At 48.6% G+C, this 18,873-nt stretch overlaps 1 protein-coding gene across 1 annotated transcript in view; it reads right to left on the minus strand.

Annotated features, from left to right (window-relative positions):
• EXOC6B (exocyst complex component 6B) overlaps window positions 1-18,873 on the minus strand; it is a 249,521-nt gene that overhangs the window by 121,011 nt on the left and 109,637 nt on the right. The window contains exon 7 of the mRNA XM_089526458.1: window positions 5,535-5,708. Within this exon, the coding sequence (XP_089382584.1) occupies window positions 5,535-5,708 (174 nt within the window). The remainder of the gene's footprint in view (window positions 1-5,534; window positions 5,709-18,873) is intronic.

Raw genomic sequence — 18,873 nt, forward strand, 5'->3', positions numbered from 1 at the left:
TAAGTCTCTCCTCATAGGGCTTCATGGTTTCCATACCCTTCGCCATTTTGGTGGCCCTCCTTTGGACACATGGCTCCAGTTTCTCAACATCCTTTTAAAATTGTGGTGCCCAGAACTGGACACAGTATTCCAGGTGGGGCCTGACCAAAGCAGAATAGAGTGGCACTATCACTATTAGGTCTGTTAAGGGCTCTGTGTATGCCCCCCACGGGACCATGTCTAGTTGGCCACCCCTGCTCCACAAAGTATCTTGAAACCAAACTTTATGGGTAATCATTTCAAGAAATAACAAACTGTTTTGTTTCTCACTCTCTCTGCAATATGAACATGCCTCTATTCACAGCTAATCAGTCTGAGAGTCTGGCCAATGCTTCTGAAATTGGAAAGACTCTGGTGTAGTGGAAGAAAGATTTCCGCTCTTGATTATTCTTTGAGCTGCTGCATTCATTCTTTTACTCCTCCTTGGCCCCCTTGTGAAGACCTTCTGTAGCCTTGAAGGCCTTTGGATTGACTGCGCTCCCCTGAGTATGGCTGGAATCATTGCTACCCGGCTGTTTTGCCTCCGTGAGCTTAGTATTGTTTTTACAACACTTTGCTCTTAATCCACTGTGAACCTCTTTGAGCAGTCTGTGATCAGAGAGGGAAAGTGCTATGGGTGTAAAAACCATTGTATTCCCTATTGCCATGGATGGATGGATGGATGGATGGATGGATGGATGGATGGATGGGAGAGCTGGAAAGTTAGAATCATACAAGCCGTTGTATCCTCTCACCTCTCTGTTCAACTTGTATACAGAATATATTGTAAGAAAAGCAGGACTGGTCACAGAAGAAAGAGGAATGGAAATAGGAGGAAGGAATATCAACAATCTGAGATACACAGAAGACACCATAATACTAGCAGAAAACCTCAAAGACCTGGAACAACTATGAAGGAAGACCAAGATATAGAAAACAAAAATAAAGACCACCGAGGACCTTCACAAGTACAACCTAGACAATGAATAGAAATAGTAAAAGAATTCTCATCCCTGGGATCAAAGATTGATAGAAATGGAGACTGCAGTCAGAAAATCAGAAGAAGATTAAGAATGGGGAGAGTAGCTATGGAAGAACTAGAAAAGATCCTAAAATGCAAGGATATACAACTGAGCACAAAAGTCAGAATCATCCAAGCCATCGTATTCCTTAATACCATGGAAGGATGTGAGAGCTGGACAGTCAAGAAAGAAGATAGGAAGAAAATCAATGCATTTGAGATGATGTGGGGCTGGAGAAGAGGGCTGGACAGCAGCCAAAAGGACAAACCAATGGGTCCAGGAGCAGATCAACCAGAGATCTCCCTGGAAGAAGCCAAGATGACCAAAGTGAGGCTGTCGTACTTTGGACACATCAAAGGAGAAGGAAGGTCTCCTTGGAGAAGGCCATAATGCTGGGAAAGGTGGAGGGAAGGAGGAAGAGAGGAAGGCCACAGGACAGATGGAGGAAGGACTCCATTAAGGAGGTCACTAGGGGTCTTATGGGGTTGCAGGAATTAAGCAGATCAGGGGAGGACAGAGGGTCTTGGAAATGTTTCATCCATAGGATCACCAAGGGTCAAGATCGACTTGAGGGCAGTTAACAACAATAAATGGGTGTAAAAGCTGGACAGGGCAGAAAGCTGATGGGAAGGGAATAAAATAATTTGAAATGCGGTGCTGGAGGAGAGTTTTACAGATATTGAGGACTTCCAAAAGGACCAAAACAAAAAAACCGAGTGTCTGAGAGTATGTCAATCCTGAACTCTCCCTAGAAGTCAAGATGACTAAACCAAAGCTGTTGTACTTTGGATGTATCACAAAGCAAAGCAACTCCCTGGAAAAGATTGTAATGATGGGAGCAATGGAGGGTAGAAGGAAAAGAGGAAGATGTAAGTGGAATAGTTCAGTTAAGAATGCTGCAGCTGCTACCCTGAATTCTGAAAGACCCAAACAGGACTACTAACAGCAAGGATCTTTCAGAGCAATCTCATTCAGAGGGTCACCATAAACCAGTGATGGTGAACCTTTTCGAGGCCGAGTGCCCAAACTGCAACCCAAAACCCATTTATTTATTTATTGCAAAGTGCCATGTCCCTCTGGCTTTCTAGTAACAAACTCTGTGCTGGGACGATGGCACATGTGCCCACAGAGAGGGCTCTGAGTGCCACCTCTGGCACGCGTGCCATAGGTTCGCCATCACTGCCATAAACCGAAGCGACCTGATGGCACAGAACAGAAAGAACAAGAGTGAAGCAGGCTTGAACTCTCTCCCTAGGAGAGGTTTGTATTCTGGACATATCATGAAATAGTGACTGACTGGGGAAATGCCTGGTAAAATGGAAGACAGGAGGCAAGAGAACGGATGTGGTGGGCTGAGTCCATCCAGGAAGCCATGGCTACTGCCCTGAATTTGCAGGTCTAGTGATGACCAAGAGGGCTCTTGAATCATGTCTCTCACTCAGAGGACGGCCGTAAGTTGAGGTTCACTTGACCACACTTAACCACCAAGGAGCAATGCACCTATGAAGCCAAATTATTTCAACAAACATTAAGTCAACCTCTGGGCAGTTTTGTCTACTCTTGACTGGCACCAACTGCACAAGGGCTCCAGGAATTATACTGCTGCTGTTGTAGTCGTCGTTGTCTCTGGACTACTAGAAGTTCTTTCACGGGAGGTTCTGGGGATCCAAGCTGTTCTGCCAAGGGAGCCAAGGGAGCTGGTGCTTCACCCCAAAGCTTTTTAGTATGGCTGACACATTGGCCTCTGCATGAAACTGACGGCAGGCATTTTAGGAACTGTCCCCATCCCCAGCAGCAGGGTAATGCAGGTGCAATCCTTCACAAACCTTTGGGGCCACAGGGCCTGTCTTCTCCTCTCTCACCAGGCCTCTCCCTACATCCCAGCTGTGGGGCCAAAGTTGTCAGAGACCAAAAGCAGGGCCTTTTCAATGACTGCCCCAGTTCTGAATAAAGAGTACCCCCAAACGAGTATTCCTTCCAGCCTCCCACCTCAGTGTTTCTGGTAAGGGTCATCTACCCATGAATGCCTTTTTCTCCAGGGAGGGAGGAATGTGCTCTAAATTTGCTGTTGCTTCTTTCTGCTTTTACAACTCCATTTCTGGAGCACGCCTGCTTCTTTTTGCTATATTACAGTATTTTAAGTGAGGGCTGAGAAACAGCTTGAGGGACTCAGCCGTCTGGGAGCACAGCATACTCTCTGTGTGCCAAAGGCCTTGGGGTACAACACTGGCAACCCCAGGCTGGGATGACAGAGGCCTATCTCCACCCAAAATCCAGAAAGGGTACTGACAATATTGGGATGGACTTAAGGCCTGACTGGGAATAAGGCAGCTTCCTATGCTGCTATGCTGCAAAAGCAGGTCAGAAATGCTTTAAAGTCTATCCCTGCCTGGGAGCATCAGGCAGACCCCAAACCTGACTCCCTGGTTTTCGAAAGGTGCTCTGAAAACCCTTCACCTGGGCAAGCCCTCTTTCCCCTCGACAGCAGCAAACAGAGATCCCTCTAAATGGAGGGGGAACATGGATTCTGACTCCGTCAGCCTCCGTTCCACCAAAAGGTTCCCACCAGATCAGCCAGGCTCAGTCCTGCCTTTTCCTTCCTGCCTGATTCCCTCTTTATCAGCTGCTCAGTAGCTGAGCTTCTCCCCCTTCTCCTTATCCCTCCCTGCTTTCTGTTGTGATTTGTCTTTGGAGAATAGAAATCCTCTCACTGATGCAGAGCTGCCGTTCTCTCGCTAGAGCCAAAAAGGCAGGCCATGAGGTCAAGCAACTTGGGCCAAAAGAGAGAGTGGAGAAGCCGCTGCAACTCCATCAGACCCTATTTTTGCACACCTTTCTGGTGCTTCATTTAAAGGGAAAGGCTCTATCTACTGCACTAGCCCCTAAAGCCACCCGCAGACCTGAGATGGCCAAGTGGACACAACAGTAGCCTTCCAGCTTGTATGTTTCCAGTGTGACAAATATGTTACCCACATTGGGGCAAAACTATAAAAAGACTTTGCAGAAGCACAGGAAGCAACTTTTGGACATTTGGTCAGACTCTCTAGTTCAGCATTTTCTACTCTAACAGAGACTGGATTTAGTTAACTGAAGAAACCTGAATTCTCAATGTACATAGTGTATTCCCTGCTTAGTCCATGCCAATGTCCCTGGAATGTTTCCTAGGAAGCTGTTCTCTCTATTTGGTCACCCAGGATTATTTCATTCTTATGTTTCTCCTGTTCAAATCCCTACAACTTGCTTTAGCCTTGAGCAACCAGGCAGACAACCTCCATCAGGAGACAGATGTTGGGGAGGACTTGCATCCTGCCTGGTTCTGCTAGACCACTCCTTAGCTTTCAAGAGCAGGTGATGGGTCTCCTTTGACCCCCTTGGCCTTTGATTCCTCATTCCTGCATGGGCCAAGTCTCTTGTCTTGTATGCTCTTTAACACAAACCAGTGGGGGAGATAATCTGGAGAAGAAGATACAGTCCTCTTCTTTCAATCTCTTTCTTACCGCATTCCAATGAGGCAGGGATGTGCTAAATCAGTGCTTGGAATCAGTGTGGGGCTGGGATACCAGACTCATAGAGTTGGAAGAGACCCCAAGGGCCATCCAGTCCAACCCCTCCCCTTCTGCCATGCAGGAACTCACAATCAAAGCACCCCCAAGAGATGGCCATCCAGCATCTGTTTAAAAATAGCCTCCAAAGAAGGAAGCTCCACCACCTTCCAAGGCAGTATATTCTTCCACTACCTCTCTCAGAATATTTAATCTGAAAGTGAAGAGAATCAGTTGTTGCCTAATATGACTTAACACTCTTTGGCTTGTTCTCTCTTTTTGCTTTTTGGAGGGCTGGTGATTTTGATGGTGCTTTCAAGATGGTAATCTCACTTTGTTGCTGTTGCTGTTGTTCTTATGTGCCTTCAAGATGACCCCAGCCTATGGTGACCCTCTCCTAGGGCTTTCTTGACAAAACTAACAATAATCCCTTAAGACTCCCCAAAACAACATCTTGATGGAAGGTAAACCTATGACTCGAACATCATCATTTTTTTTCCTTCTCCAGTATGATTTTTAATACCTTTGCCTGATGATGCCAGTGGAGCTTCAAAAGCTTTCATGGCGTATTTTGTGCATTTTTCATTGACCCAATAAAGGCATCACTGTTTTGTGGGTTTTGTGTGGGTTCTGATTGGGATGCAGCAGGAGCTTGCTCCGCTAGGCCACTAGTCACACAGGGGCAGATGGCAAAAGAAAAAGAGTGAGCCAGTGAAGAGGGACTCATTCCCTCTTGGAAAGAGAAGGTTGGCTGGCAAATCCTGACAACCCAGAGGCCAAAGAGGAACAGACCCCCGAGCCCTGGCCTGCCCCCAAGACCCTATATTTAAAGGCATGGCTTCTCCCCAAAGGCACCTTCCCCCTTCCCTCTGTGACCCTTTCTCCCAAGCGATTTGGATATTGGGTAAGCCTTCCCACCACAGCTGTCCCCCCGCATTCTGGATGCTCTTGCCTCTTCGTCCTCCTCTTCGTCTTCCACATCCAAGATGCCAGAATCCTGCTCAGACATCGGGCTGGTGTTTTTGACCTCTGGGTCTGGACTTGCATGCACCTCTTTCTTCGGTCTCCTGAGACCGGCTTTTGAGGGATGAGACACGACGCCATCCAGGCTCCTCTGCTGCTGGGCCTGCAGAACAGAAGCAGACAGAAAATTAAGGCCCCCAAATACTTCCTGGTGTTGCCCTATTTTGCAACAGAGGTCAACCCTTAGAACTTCCCATTAGGAATTTTTCTCTGCCTTTCAGTCTCCAACTTCTCTCTGGAGACTATAGGCCGACTCCTAATCCCAACTGAAGCCAGTACTGTGCAATGGAGGGAACGTACTTGGCGTTGACTTACAAAGCTGCTATTGATTCAGCGGCTCAACGGTATTCGGGACCAACAATGGGAGGCAGGCCTTTGCAATTGCACAAACACTCCCAAGCTGCTCTTTCACAGATGACTTTCCTAAGCCCAATGTACTGCCAGAATGATCGGTTTACGGCCCAGCTGCGCCGATGCTGGACCAGAAGCCATGTGGCAGCCGTCACCGGATGCATTAAGAACCAAGAGTTACTTTACTTTTGGATACGTTCCTCTTTTCATCCCCTGTCAATAAAAGCCTTCCACATCTGGGCCCCAGAGATCCATGAAAGCATTCTTGCAGCATCCTGGGAAATCTGAATGGTTCACTCTTGATTGACACCGTCTGCAAAATGCATTCTGTCAGAGAAGCGAGGTGCGGATATTCCCAGAGCTGTGCTTGAGAGAAAGGAGGACAACCTGGCAGATCCACTAACTCACCCCCAGTTTTACCACATTTGCTGGTAATCCTAATATTTTAATCTGCAGCAAGCATAAGATTGGGGGGGGGGGGGAGAGGCACAGAGAGGGAGCCCCACCAAGAGGAGCTCCATGCCCGCGATTTTCTGAGCGGCAGAAAAGTGTGCCGCTCAGCCTTCCAATTAAACTGACAGTCTGAAACGGAGCAGGGATTTTCTCGTTCAATAACACCACTCTCAAATGACAGGGAGGAAAATCCACCAGCTCCAGAGCAGTACGTGTGAACTGACAGGAGTTCAGAAGTGAGTGGAAGGGAACCAGGAGGCAGACAGTCTTCAAAAGCCCAGCATGGAGATGGTCTCAGGAGGCCACCAACCCTGCTCTTCGCAGGAAGCCCGAGACGGATGCCGACAGCATGCCCGCTGTCAGAGAGCAGCGTCTGAGCCGGCAGCAGAGGCACCGGGCGAAGTGGGGAGAAGAGTTTAGAGATGCAGCCATGTTAGTCTGGAAAATCAATATACAAAAGGATCTCGCGGCACCGCTGAAACTAAATGAGTGAAAGAAATTGTAGCATGAGCTTTCATAGGCTTACTGTACGTATAAGTCTAGAAATTTAAGTCAAAAAATTGACCCCCAAAACCTGAGTCAACTTATCCATGGGTCAATGTAAGTACTGTATCTTAACTCTTATTTAACAGAAGGAACCATCTCCTGGTGAAAAGCAAGAGTATAATCTGTCCTGGAAGCACTGACCCCTTCTACTCTCTAATCCATCCAACCTTAAGAGTAAACACAAAGGGTTACGTCTGCTGGAATTTTGGAAGTTCTTTGACATTGTTTTGCTTTGCTTCATCCTTTAGATCCTTTGCTATATGCCCCTATGTTTTACCCTCAACGTATCCACGGGCCATAGCAAAATACATAATTTTGGCCCCAGAGCTTGCCCTCGACTTATACATGAGGTTGACTTATAATCAAGTCTATACAGTAAATCTACTTCCTAGGATACATGGAGGGGGAAGAGTGTTAGGGCAGGACATAATATGTTAAGTATGCACACTGGGCCCTTGGTGTATCTGCTAGGGTTTGGTTCCAGGACCCACCGTAGATACCAAAACCCATGACTGCTCAAGTCCCATTAAATACAAAGGTGTAGTGGAATGGTGACCCTTTTATAAAATGGTGAAATCAAGCTTTGCTTTTTGGAATTTACATATTTTAAAAAATATTTTCAAGCCATGGATTGTTGAATCCATAAGTAAGAATCTATGGATATGTGTGCAATATCCTGCCTTCCTCTCGGGGATGGGAGACATTGCGGCTTCCAACAAATTAGGAAACAAGTTGCATGAAAACGTAGTAAATTATACACATTGAAACAGATCTTGATTCTACTCCTAAAACAACCCATTAAAACAATTTCAAAACATCACACTAATAATAAATAATCAGTAAGATATGAAGAAATCCAGCAATACCAGTTTAAAAACGTTGGCTGCTGCAGTCAGTCGGTGGCTAAAGGCCTACCCAAAAAGAATGGTCTTCCACCTGCCAGCAGCACGACAACAGTGGATTTGTCCACACTACACAATTATATCGCTTCCATAGAAACCTAGAGCTGCAGGAAGACACCATCAAAGCCCTCCTGGCAAGTGACTTCTATTGATGCCACTTTAACTCTCACTGCTGTTGCCTATGGAATCCTGAAACTGGCAATTTGGGGAAGGACTTTAGACTTCCTAGTACTATTGTTCAGGAGAGTGACGGAGAATTCTATTGGCCTCACCAAACTACAAATCCCAGGATTCCATCAGACGGACCAAAAGCAAAGTGGTATCAAAGGGCCATAGTTGTGGCATGCAGATACACACTTGGTTTGCTCTCCTTTGGGAAGGAGTTCCATAATCTGGGGACAGCTACTGAGAAGGCCTCCCCCAAAACTTCATTAAATATACCTTTGAGGGTGGTGGGCCTCCCCTGCAGACCTCAAAGCCCAGGCAGGCTTAAAAGTGAGAATGTGGACTTCCAGACAGATTGGATCCAAGTTGGCTATGCGAAAAAATAATGGGTTGCCAAATGCTTCAGGGCTACTCCAGCCCTGAGCATGCTTCACAAACTGGTGGGTCACTTGCTACTTCTCCTTCATGTGCACTTGCCCGTCTGGCACGCAGAAATCAATGAGGCCAGGAGAAGAATCACAGAATCAGAGTTGGAAGAGACCCCAAGGGCCACCCAGTCCCACCCCATTCTGCCATTCTGTGACAGAAGGCCATCTAGCCTCTGTTTAAAGACCCCCAAAGAAGGAGACTCCAAAACAGTGTCTTCCACTGTCAAAGAGCTCTTAATATCAGGAAGTTTTTCCTAAGGTTGAGGTGAAATCACTTTTCCTGTAGTTTGCATCCATTGTTCCAGGTCCTAGTCTCTGGAGCAGCAGAAAACAAGCTTGCTCCATCCTCCATATGACATCCTCAATATCATAGAATAAATATGATAGACATCTGCAGTATAACAGAACTAAAAAGAAAATCAGGGAAAAGAAGAAAGGATCCAGTAGCACTATCAACTGATTTATTTAACCCTGAGTCTATAGCATGGGTCGGCAACCTACGGCCCGCGGGCCGGATGCGGCCCGCGAGCACTGTAGGACCGGCCCCTGGCCAACCCTGCCGCCGATTGCCGCTGCCCCAGGGGGCGGGGGCAAGCGCTGGGGCCGCCGGAGCGCTCCGTTTCCCCCGCCCCCTGGGATGGCCTCTGGCCTCCCAGGGGGCGGGGGCAAGCGCTGGGAAAGAAGGAGGAATGGAGGAGGAGGAGGGAGGAAGGGAAGAGGAAGGATGAAGAAGAGGAGGAAGAAGGAGGAAGGAAGGAAGGAAGGAAGGAGCAGGAGTAGGAGGGTGGGAGGGAGGGAGGATGAAGAAGAGGAGGAAGAAGGAGGAAGGAAGGAAGGAGGGAAGGAGCAAGAGGAGGAGGGAGGGAGGATGAAGAAGAGGAGGAAGAAGGAGGAAGGAAGGAAGGAGCAGGAGGAGGAGGGAGGGAGGGAGGATGAAGAAGAGGAGGAAGGAGGAGGAAGGAAGGAGAGAAGGAGCAAGAGGAGGAGGGAGGGAGGGAGGGAGGAGGAAGAAGAGGAGGAAGAAGGAGGAAGGAAGGAAGGAGCAGGAGGAGGAGGGAGGGAGGATGAAGAAGAGGAGGAAGAAGGAGGAAGGAAGGAGAGAAGGAGCAAGAGGAGGAGGGAGGGAGGGAGGGAGGATGAAGAAGAGGAGGAAGAAGGAGGAAGGAAGGAAGGAGCAGGAGGAGGAGGGAGGGAGGGAGGAGGAAGATGAAGACATGCAGTCTTTCTGAAGGTGAGACAGTGTGACTTTCCAAAGTGCATTTCTGTGTATTTTCAGTGCTTTCAATGCTGAAAGGTGTGCTTTTACAATGAGAGTGGTAGTGATGGCGATATGTCAGTTTGTGGGACATGCAGTCTTTCTGAAGGTGAGACAGTGTGACTTTCCAAAGTGCATTTCTATGTATTTTCAGTGCTTTCAATGCTGAAAGGTGTGCTTTTACAATGAGAGTGGTAGTGATGGCGATATGTCAGTTTGTGGGACATGCAGTCTTTCTGAAGGTGAGACAGTGTGACTTTCCAAAGTGCATTTCTATGTATTTTCAGTGCTTTCAATGCTGAAAGGTGTGCTTTTACAAGGAGAGTGGTAGTGATGGCGATATGTCAGTTTGTGGGACATGCAGTCTTTCTGAAGGTGAGACAGTGTGACTTTCCAAAGTGCATTTCTGTGTATTTTCAGTGCTTTCAATGCTAAAAGGTCTGCTTTAACAGTGAGAGTGGTTTCGGCCTTCCCCTTCGGCTGAAAGGGCCCCTTGGAGCCCTTTCAGCTGAAAGAAGGGGCGGAGAGGGCAGGCACACGCCTCCTCCTCCCCACGGGGCTTTGGCATCCCTGAGGTGTCTTTCGGAGGACACCTCAGGCCTGGCAAAGCCCCGAGGACAGGAGCTGGGGCCGCGCTCCTGTTGCTCCTGCCTCTCACGGGCCCTTACTGCTTCTCTGAGAGGCAGCTGGGGTCCACGGAAGGGCAGGAGGAGCAGGCGCGCGCCTGTCACCCCCTCTCCCAATCCCCCCCTTCTAGCTGTCTCTCAGACAACAGGAGGTTGGGAAAGGGAGCAGAGAAAGCCCTGCCCCCAGAGGGTGGAAGCTCCACCCCCGGCACACAGTCCCGCCCCAGAGGGTGGAAGCTCCGCCCCCAGCATGCGGTCCCGCCCCTGGAGGGTGGAAGCTCCACCCCCGGCACGCGGCCCCGCCTCCGGAGGGTGGAAGCTCCCCCCCCCTTTCGGCCCCCCAGTTGTCTCAGGGACAGCAACCCGGCCCCCAGCTCAAAAAGGTTGCCTACCCCTGGTCTATAGAGTCATTTGGAAATTGGAGTTGGAAGAGACCTCAAAGGCCATGAAGCCCCCTTCTGCCATGCAGCAAGACACAACCAAACGGGGCAGATGGTCATCCAACCTCTGCTTAAAAACCTCCAAAGAAGGAGACTCCAAGACAGCATCTTCCACTGTCAAACAGCTCTTACTGCCAGGAAGTTCCTCCTAATGTTTAGGCAGAATCTCATTTTCTCTAGTTTGCGTCCATTGCTCCATGTCCTGTTCTCTGGAACAACAGAAAACAAGCTTGCTCCATCCTCAATGTGACACTCCTTCCACCTCTTAACTTTCTTTTCTCCAGGCTAAACATACCCAGCTCCAAAGTCTCTCCTCATAGGGCTTCATGGTTTCCAGACCTTTCACCATTTTGGTCACCTTCCTTTGGACACATGGCTCCAGTTTCTCAATGTCCCTTTTGAATTGTGGTGCCCAGAACTGGACACAGGATTATTCCAGGTGGGGCCTGACCAAAGCAGAATAGAGTGGCATTGTGACTTCCCTTGATCTAGACACTATACTTCCAAGAAGAAGGAAGGCCTTCCTACATGCATCCAGCATTTTCCTGCAGAGTAAGGGAAAGAAGGACACCTCACCGCCACCCATGGAGCCTTTGGCCCAAGAGGGTAAATGGAAGAGAAATGAGCCGTGACCAAGGCACACCTGGGCAAGAAAGACTCGGCTCCCAAAACGGAGCCTGAAGGTATCTATCTGCTGGGCAGAGGGAACCCCCTCTTTCAAATTCTGTATAGCTCCTTGTGGGTGGCAGCATCCCCCCAAAAAAATCTGGGTCAGGAGCCATGCAGTGCTCCAGATACTGTCAGACTACAACTCCCAGCATTCATTAACAACTGAGGAACACACTGACCATGAGGGCTGTTGGGAGCAGCAGTCCAAGAACATCAGCCAAGCTCCAGGATCTCCATCCCACTGCATTTCAAGAAATAGAAAAAATGCCCCTGAAGCAAATATTCTCGTTTTAAACTTTAATCCTGAGATATCCGGGACGGAGGGGAAGTTCATGGGATGAGACTCAGCCAATGTCTATAATATATGGGTAGTAGATGACAATCAGCCACGATGGTGGACTTTGAGAAGATCCTCAAGTGCAAAGACAGATCATTAAATGCCAAAGCCAGACCCATCCAGCCACCGTTTTTCTGATTTCTCAAACAATGAAGACAGCTGACAAAAAGCAAATCAACTAATTTGAAATATGGGGCTGGGCTGAACCTCCCAAAGGACAATCAGTGGGCTTTATTGCAAAGGAAGCCTTTTCCCTAGAAACCCAGACGACTAAATGGAGGCTATCGTACTTTGGACGTAGGAGACAATAGTACAGAAACCTGGAAGAGCCGATAATGCTGGAGGAAACTGGGAAGCGTTAAGAAACGAGGAAGACGGCGTTCCAAGTGGCCAAGGAAAGACCTGCTTCCGTCCTGCATTTGCAAGACCTGAGCTGGGCTGTTGAGGAGCTCCTGGAGGTCTCTCATTCGAAGGGGGGTCCACATGTCAAAATCAATTTGATGACAAATAACAACAACAACAAAGCAAGACGTAGCCAGCAACTGCCCTTGGAAGGCTGAGGGAAGAAAGGAACTTGCACTGCAAGGCATTAACAACCATTACATGCAGCCCTTTTGTTGCTACTACTTATTGTCACCCCTCCTGGAGTCCCCCTGAAATGTAAGGGGTCCTAGATACCGCTTTGGCCGCTTTGGGGCCAGGGTCAAGGCAGAGCTGACCTCCCCAGGGCCAGGCAAAGCCAGCAGGAAAGCAAGCTGGACCTGGGACAGGATCCCCTGCGACGGCGCATCCCTGACCTCTAGTGGCAAAAGGGAGCCGAATCTCAGCCACGCATCTTCCAGAGACGCACACACACCTCTTCCCTCTGTGAAATCGCAGGCATTTGGCTCTTCTCCAGACCCCAGTTGCCAGCCCCAAATCGGAGCCAGGTTGGCCGCTCTGACCTCTCTATGGCTCCAAAGCCTCACTTCACCTCCTCCTCCTCCTCCTCCTGCCCTCCTTTCCTCTGTCAGCTCTGGCAATATCTACAAATGAATTTGTAGAAACTGAATATCTGCAATCCAAATATGGCCCTGCAACTTTAGGTGCATCTGAGGTTCCTTTAATACTGGAGGCATTGACTGAGGCCAAACACGTATCCAAACCAACAAGCTGTATATATACATTTGTTTTATCTATAAATAAATAAGGCAGGAAAGGTTCACAGCGAGAATGGGATACAGAACTGCAATATCCAACTCTGACAAGTCAATGGCCATTGGTTTTAACATCTGTAACTAGTATGACTGTAGATCTCCAACTATGTCTTAGACAGCAGAAATTGTTCTTTTAGGTAGACTGGTTGCCACAATGTCTGTCCAAGAAAGAGCTTTCTAAATCAGCAAACTGTTGAAGATGTAATATTGCTAATGCTTCCTTAACGCATATGTTTTGGAGTTGTCCCAGAGTAGCTACATTTTGGGAGGAAGCTATCACACAAGTAAGTGGTTTTGGAAAGTTCCTTGATATTCAGCGACATGTGTGTCCTTTTGAACTATTTACCTGTTCCTTGGAAAATAACAAATAGCCAATGGAAGTGGATTTTTCACATCCTGCTAAAAGATTAATACATCTTTACTGGAAAGATCCTTTTTCTCCACCTGTGATCCAGTGAATAGAAGACCTAACAATGCTTGCAGCATTTGAAAGAATTAACAAATGGATTTACACTTGGATATTTGTGGCCAGCTTTTATAGATACCTACAGCTAATGTGGTTCTTTGTTTTTCTCTCCTTTTGTGTTTTTCTTTTCCTGCTTTTGTTATACAGTAGAACATTATTGCATGTAACTGAGATCCCTTCTGAATGTAAATACATTTAAAAGCAAAAAAGAGGACAAAAACAACAGTGGAAAGGACTGCCTCGGAGGAGGTGGCCACTTCTGAGGACTCCATGGCCTTCGTGGCCCCTTCTAACGCTAGGATCTTACTCTTTTAAGCAAGCCAGAGGGAGAGCCAGTAAAGGAAGCCCCTCCTTCACCCTTTGGGGGGGGGGGGTTGGGGGGAGATGAGGAAGGAAGCAGTCCTCACTCCATCTGACAATGCCCATAAAGGAGGAAAAACGACCTGCCCGGCCAGCATCCAAGCTGTGCCTTCGGATCAGCCGTGGTGGCGCCCTGTTTTGCGTAAAGGCCTTGGCAGTGAAGACCCCCGGCTGGCGAGGCGCACTTTGAAGCCACATCAAAGGCCCAGCGGCCCTCCATCCCACCCTCCGAAATCTGAGCAACCTGGGAGGGAGCGGAGGCCCGGAGGAGCCTTTACCTTTTGGTGTGGTTTACATGAAAGCCAAACCAAAAGAGAGAGAGAAAGAATTAAAATCTTTTTTGGGATAAAAGCACCTCTCGCAATGGGAGCTATCAATCTCTCTCCCTTTCTCCCATCAGCCCGTCTTCTCCTCTGGAAAGAGAGGCCTCTCTGATGTTGCAAAACCCAAAAGAGAGAAGGGTGGCTGGGCCACGTATGACCCATTGCACATGCCCTTGCTCAACCCCATATGTACCTACGTGGGTGTTTTTATTCCCCAAGAGCTGGAGGTCAACCCTAGAATCCTAGAGATTGAAGAGACCCCAAGGGCCATCCAGTCCAACTCCACTCTGCCATGCAGGAAATCTCAATCAAAGCATCCCTGACAGATGGCCATCCAGCCTCTGTTTAAAGACCTCCAAAGGAGGAGACTCCAGTATACACCACTGAGAGAGTGTGCTCCACTGTCAAACAGCCCTTACTCTCAGGAAGTTCCTCCTAATGTTGAGCTGGAATCTCTTTTCCTGGAGCTGGCATTCATTGCTCCTTTCTGTCCCATTCTCTGGAGCAGCAGAAAACAAGCTTGCTCCCTGTTCAATATGACATCCCTTCAAATATTTAAACAAGGCTCTCATGTCCCCTCTTAACCTTCTCTTCCCCAGGCTAAACATACCCAGCTCTCTAAGTCTCTCCTCATAGGGCTTCATGGTTTCCAGATCCTTCACTATTTTGGTGGCCCTCCTTTGGACTCAGTCCAGTTTCTCAACATCCTTTTTGAATTGTTTTGCCCAGAAATGGACACAATATTCCAGGTGAGGCCTGACCAGAGCAGAATAAAGTGGCACTATGACTTCCCTTGATCTAGACACTATACTTTTATTAATGTAACCTAAAATTGTATTCGCCTTTTTAGCTAACGCATCAGACTGTTGACTCATGTCCAACTTGTGGGAAAGGTCTGCGGCTCAAGCTCCAGTGCCCAGGCCAAAGGCAGGTGGACAGTGAAACTATAAGCAGTGACGATGGTGAGGTAGGCAGAGCTTTGGGTCAGAGATGGAATTGGCCTACAAAGATCTGAGGGGTTGTGGGGTTGGGGCTAACCACTAAACACCGCCACCACCCATACTCATCTTTTCCTACCTCTTTGCAGCTGCTTTCTCTTTCTGGGTTTCCAGCCTTTCCACCCTTTCTGCCACTATGTTGTTAGCTGCCTCCGAGTTGGCCCCCAACTCATAGGGACCCCATGAATGAGACACCCCAAGTCACCTGATCCTCCACTGCTTTGTTCAGGTCTTGGAGACTCAGGACCAAGGCCTCCCTAACAGAGGCGGGTTACACACCGCCATGAAAGTACGCGCAGAGCGCGTACTAGGGTTAGGGAGGTGTGGTGCTTCCGCACCTCCCTAACCCTAATACGTGCTCTGCGCGTAAAAAATGACAGCGGCCGTTCCAGACGGCCGCAGCCATGAGGACGTCACGGCCGCGCCGCCTCTATACGGGACAGTGCGGACGTGACATCCTCGCTCCGCGCCAGGGCGCCTAGTGCGCCCTTAGCGCGAACCAGGAAGGAGCTCCGTTTCGGAGCTCCTTCCTGGTTTGCGGCGCCGCTTTGTTTCGCTGGGTGCAGCCTTCAGATGACTGCGCCCAGCGAAGCAAGGGAGAAAGGGGCCAAGCGGCCCCTTTCTCCCCCTCACCGCCGCCGCGGGGTGTCTTTGGGGCTTGAAGCGTTTTGCCGCTTCCCCGCAGCCTGAAAAGCGGCGGATCAGGGCCTCAGTGGCTGCCATTCTAGCCGCTGAGTCCCCGATACACCGGGGAAAGGGGTGGGTACAGCCCGCCCCAAATAGGCGGTCTGTAACCCACCAATGTCCATCCAACTGGCGTGCGGTCTTCCTCTCTTTCTTCTGCCTTCCACCTTTCCTGGCATTATTGTCTTTTCCAGTGAGTCCTTTCTTCTCAGGGTATGCCCAAAGTATGAGAGCCTCAATCTAGTCACCTTGGCTTCCAGGGAGTTCAGGCTTGATCTGTTCCAGGACCCAACTGCTTGCTGTCTTGGCCATCCATGGCATCCTCTCCACTCTTCCCCAGTGCCACATCTCAAAAGGGTTTATAGCCCAAAAAACCAAACTATAGTTTATTTTCTCCTTATCCGCTTTCCTCATTGTCCATCTCTCACATCCATATATAGATGAGGAATGGATGCAAGCTATAGGAAAAGAGATTCCACCTCAACATTAGGAAGAACTTCCTGAGAGTAAGGGCTGTTCGACAGTGGAACACACTCCTTCCTCGGAGTGCAGTGGAGTCTCCTTCCTTGGAGGTCTTTAATCAGAGGATGGGATGGCCATCTGTCTCAGGGAGGGCTTTGATTGAGAGTTCCTGCATGGCTGAAGGGGGTTGGACTGGATGGCCCTTGGGGTCTCTTCCAACTCTAGGATTCTATGATTCTCTGATCTGCAGTCTGCTTGCCCAGTCCCTTACTGTAAGGGAGGGTGATGCTAACCATGTCCCCCTCCCCACCCAGTCAACCCAAAGAGACTCCAACTGGGGTCTCTCTGCCTCCTGGATCTCACACACCTAGGAGCCAGGCTTGTAGCCCTTTTCACAAACCTCATGCTTTAGATGCTTGGCTCCAAGAGCAAATCCCCGACCCAAGGCCTCCAGTTTCATTCCAGGGACCCCCAGCACTACACAGACCCTCCAAGCAAGAGCTGGAAGAAGCCCCGCTAGATTCATTGGCCATGCTGAGTGCAAGCTCTCCCATTCGGTCGGAGCGGATCCCTCCGACAGGCTCTTGCTCTGCATTTGGACGGATAATTGTCTCTTTCATGATGATCCAGAGATAGAGGGGAGTCTGGTGTGGAAGAGAGGGAGGGAGAAAGGGGATTTATTGGGGCTGATGGCCCACTGGAAATCTCACCGGCGGTTTGGATGAGTTACTGAGAGCCTGCTTCTGCTGCTGTTGCTGCCACAATTGTTTTATGGACCCCTCTAATGGACAGAGACAACGAACTCTAAAATACTGTTTCACAATATCCCTCGGAATGGAATACATATTCCTTGGAACGATATTACAGATAGCAGGCTAGCAAAGGCAGAGGAGGAGGAGGAGAAAGGAGAAAGCTAATAAAAAACGACAGTGTGTTTGGTCCTCTGCCAGAGACGCATTTGAAAGTTATAAAATCCCTCCAAGATCAGATAAGGCAGAGGGGGGCTGTTATTACTGCAAGGTGTAAACGCAACACACTGACACCATGGCTTCTGGTTTAGCTTTTCCCACTAAAAGCCAGCCACACATAAAGGCTTATCAGGGTTAGGAGCCGGTTTATCAAGCAGGGCAATTTGTACTCAGGGCAGCAAAGGCGGGGGAGAAAGTCAAAACACTGCCATCAAAGGCAGGGCAGCAAGGACATTTTCCCTTATTGGTCTGTCACCTTCAGAGCAAAGCCAGCACACATTCGCTCAGGCCCATAAAAGAGTCTCCTTTCAATTATAAAATTAAAACAACACCAATCTAAATATCCAACCCAGATTACCGCAGCAATTTAAATAAACACATTTAAAATGAAAAACAGCAGGGATTTCAACCGTTAAATACTCCAGCCCAGCACCTTCATTTAAAGTCTTCCACTGGCCAACGGCTCTTATGGTCAAGATGTTCCTCCTAATGTTTAGGTAGAATCTCTTTTCCTGGAGCTTGCATCCATTGCTCCATTGTGGCCTATTCTCTGGAGTAACAGAAAACAAGCTTGCTCCCTCCTCAATGTGAAATCCCTTTAAATATTTAAACAGGGCTATCGTATCACCTCTTAACTTTCTTTTCTCCAGGCTAAACATCCCTAACTCGTTCCTCATAGGGCTTTATTGTTTCCAGACCCTTCACCATTTTGGTCTCCCTCCTTTGGACTCATGGCTCCAGTTTCTCAATGTCCTTCTTGAATTATCATGCACAGATCTGGACACAGTGTTATTCCAGGTAGGGCCTGAGCAAAGCAGAACAGAGTGAGACTACCATTTCCCACGATCTAGACCACTGGTCCCAAAACATTAGCCCTCCAGGTGTTTTGGACTTCAGCTCCCAGAAGTCCCAGCCAACTTGGCTAACAGTCTGGAACTCTGGAGGCTAAAGTCCAAATCATCTGGAGGACCCAATTTTGGGAATCATTGATCTAGACTAATCTGGTGCCATCAGCAAACCTGGCCACCACACAGCTGAGTCCTCAATTCTAGATCATTTGTGAACTGGAGCAGTGATGGCAAACGTTTTAGACTGAGTGTCCAAACTGCCACCCAAAATCCACTTATTTATCACAAAGTGCCATGTCCCTCTGACTTTCTAGTAACAAACTCTGGCGAACTCTGTGCTGAGGCGATGGCGTGTGAGCCCACAGAGAGGCACATGGTTCGCCACCACTGAACTGGAGGAAAAGCCCTTTCCCCAGAACAGATGGGGGTCAAGAGGACTGCCTCCCCTCCCAATGCCAATGCGATTCTAGGCTGCATCAATAGAAGTATAGTGTCTAGATCAAGGGAAGTGTTAGTGCCACTCTATTCAGCTTTGGTCAGGCCTCACCTGGAATAAGACTGTGTCCAGTTCTGGGCACCACAATTCAAAAAGGATGTGGAGAAACTGGAGCCATGTGTCCAAAGGAGGGCAACTAAAATGGTGAAGGGTCTGGAAACAATGAAGCCCTATGAAGAGAGACTTAGGGAACTGCAGGGGACATTTAGCCTGGAGAAAAGAAGGTTAAGAGGTGATATGATAGCCCTGTTTAAATACTTGAAGGGATGCCATATTGAGGATGGAGCAAGCTTGA

The sequence above is a fragment of the Sceloporus occidentalis genome, unplaced genomic scaffold (assembly GCF_023333645.1).
Source record: "Sceloporus occidentalis isolate IW3139 unplaced genomic scaffold, rSceOcc1.0.p SCAF_5, whole genome shotgun sequence".
Classification (NCBI taxonomy): Eukaryota; Metazoa; Chordata; class Lepidosauria; order Squamata; family Phrynosomatidae; genus Sceloporus; species Sceloporus occidentalis.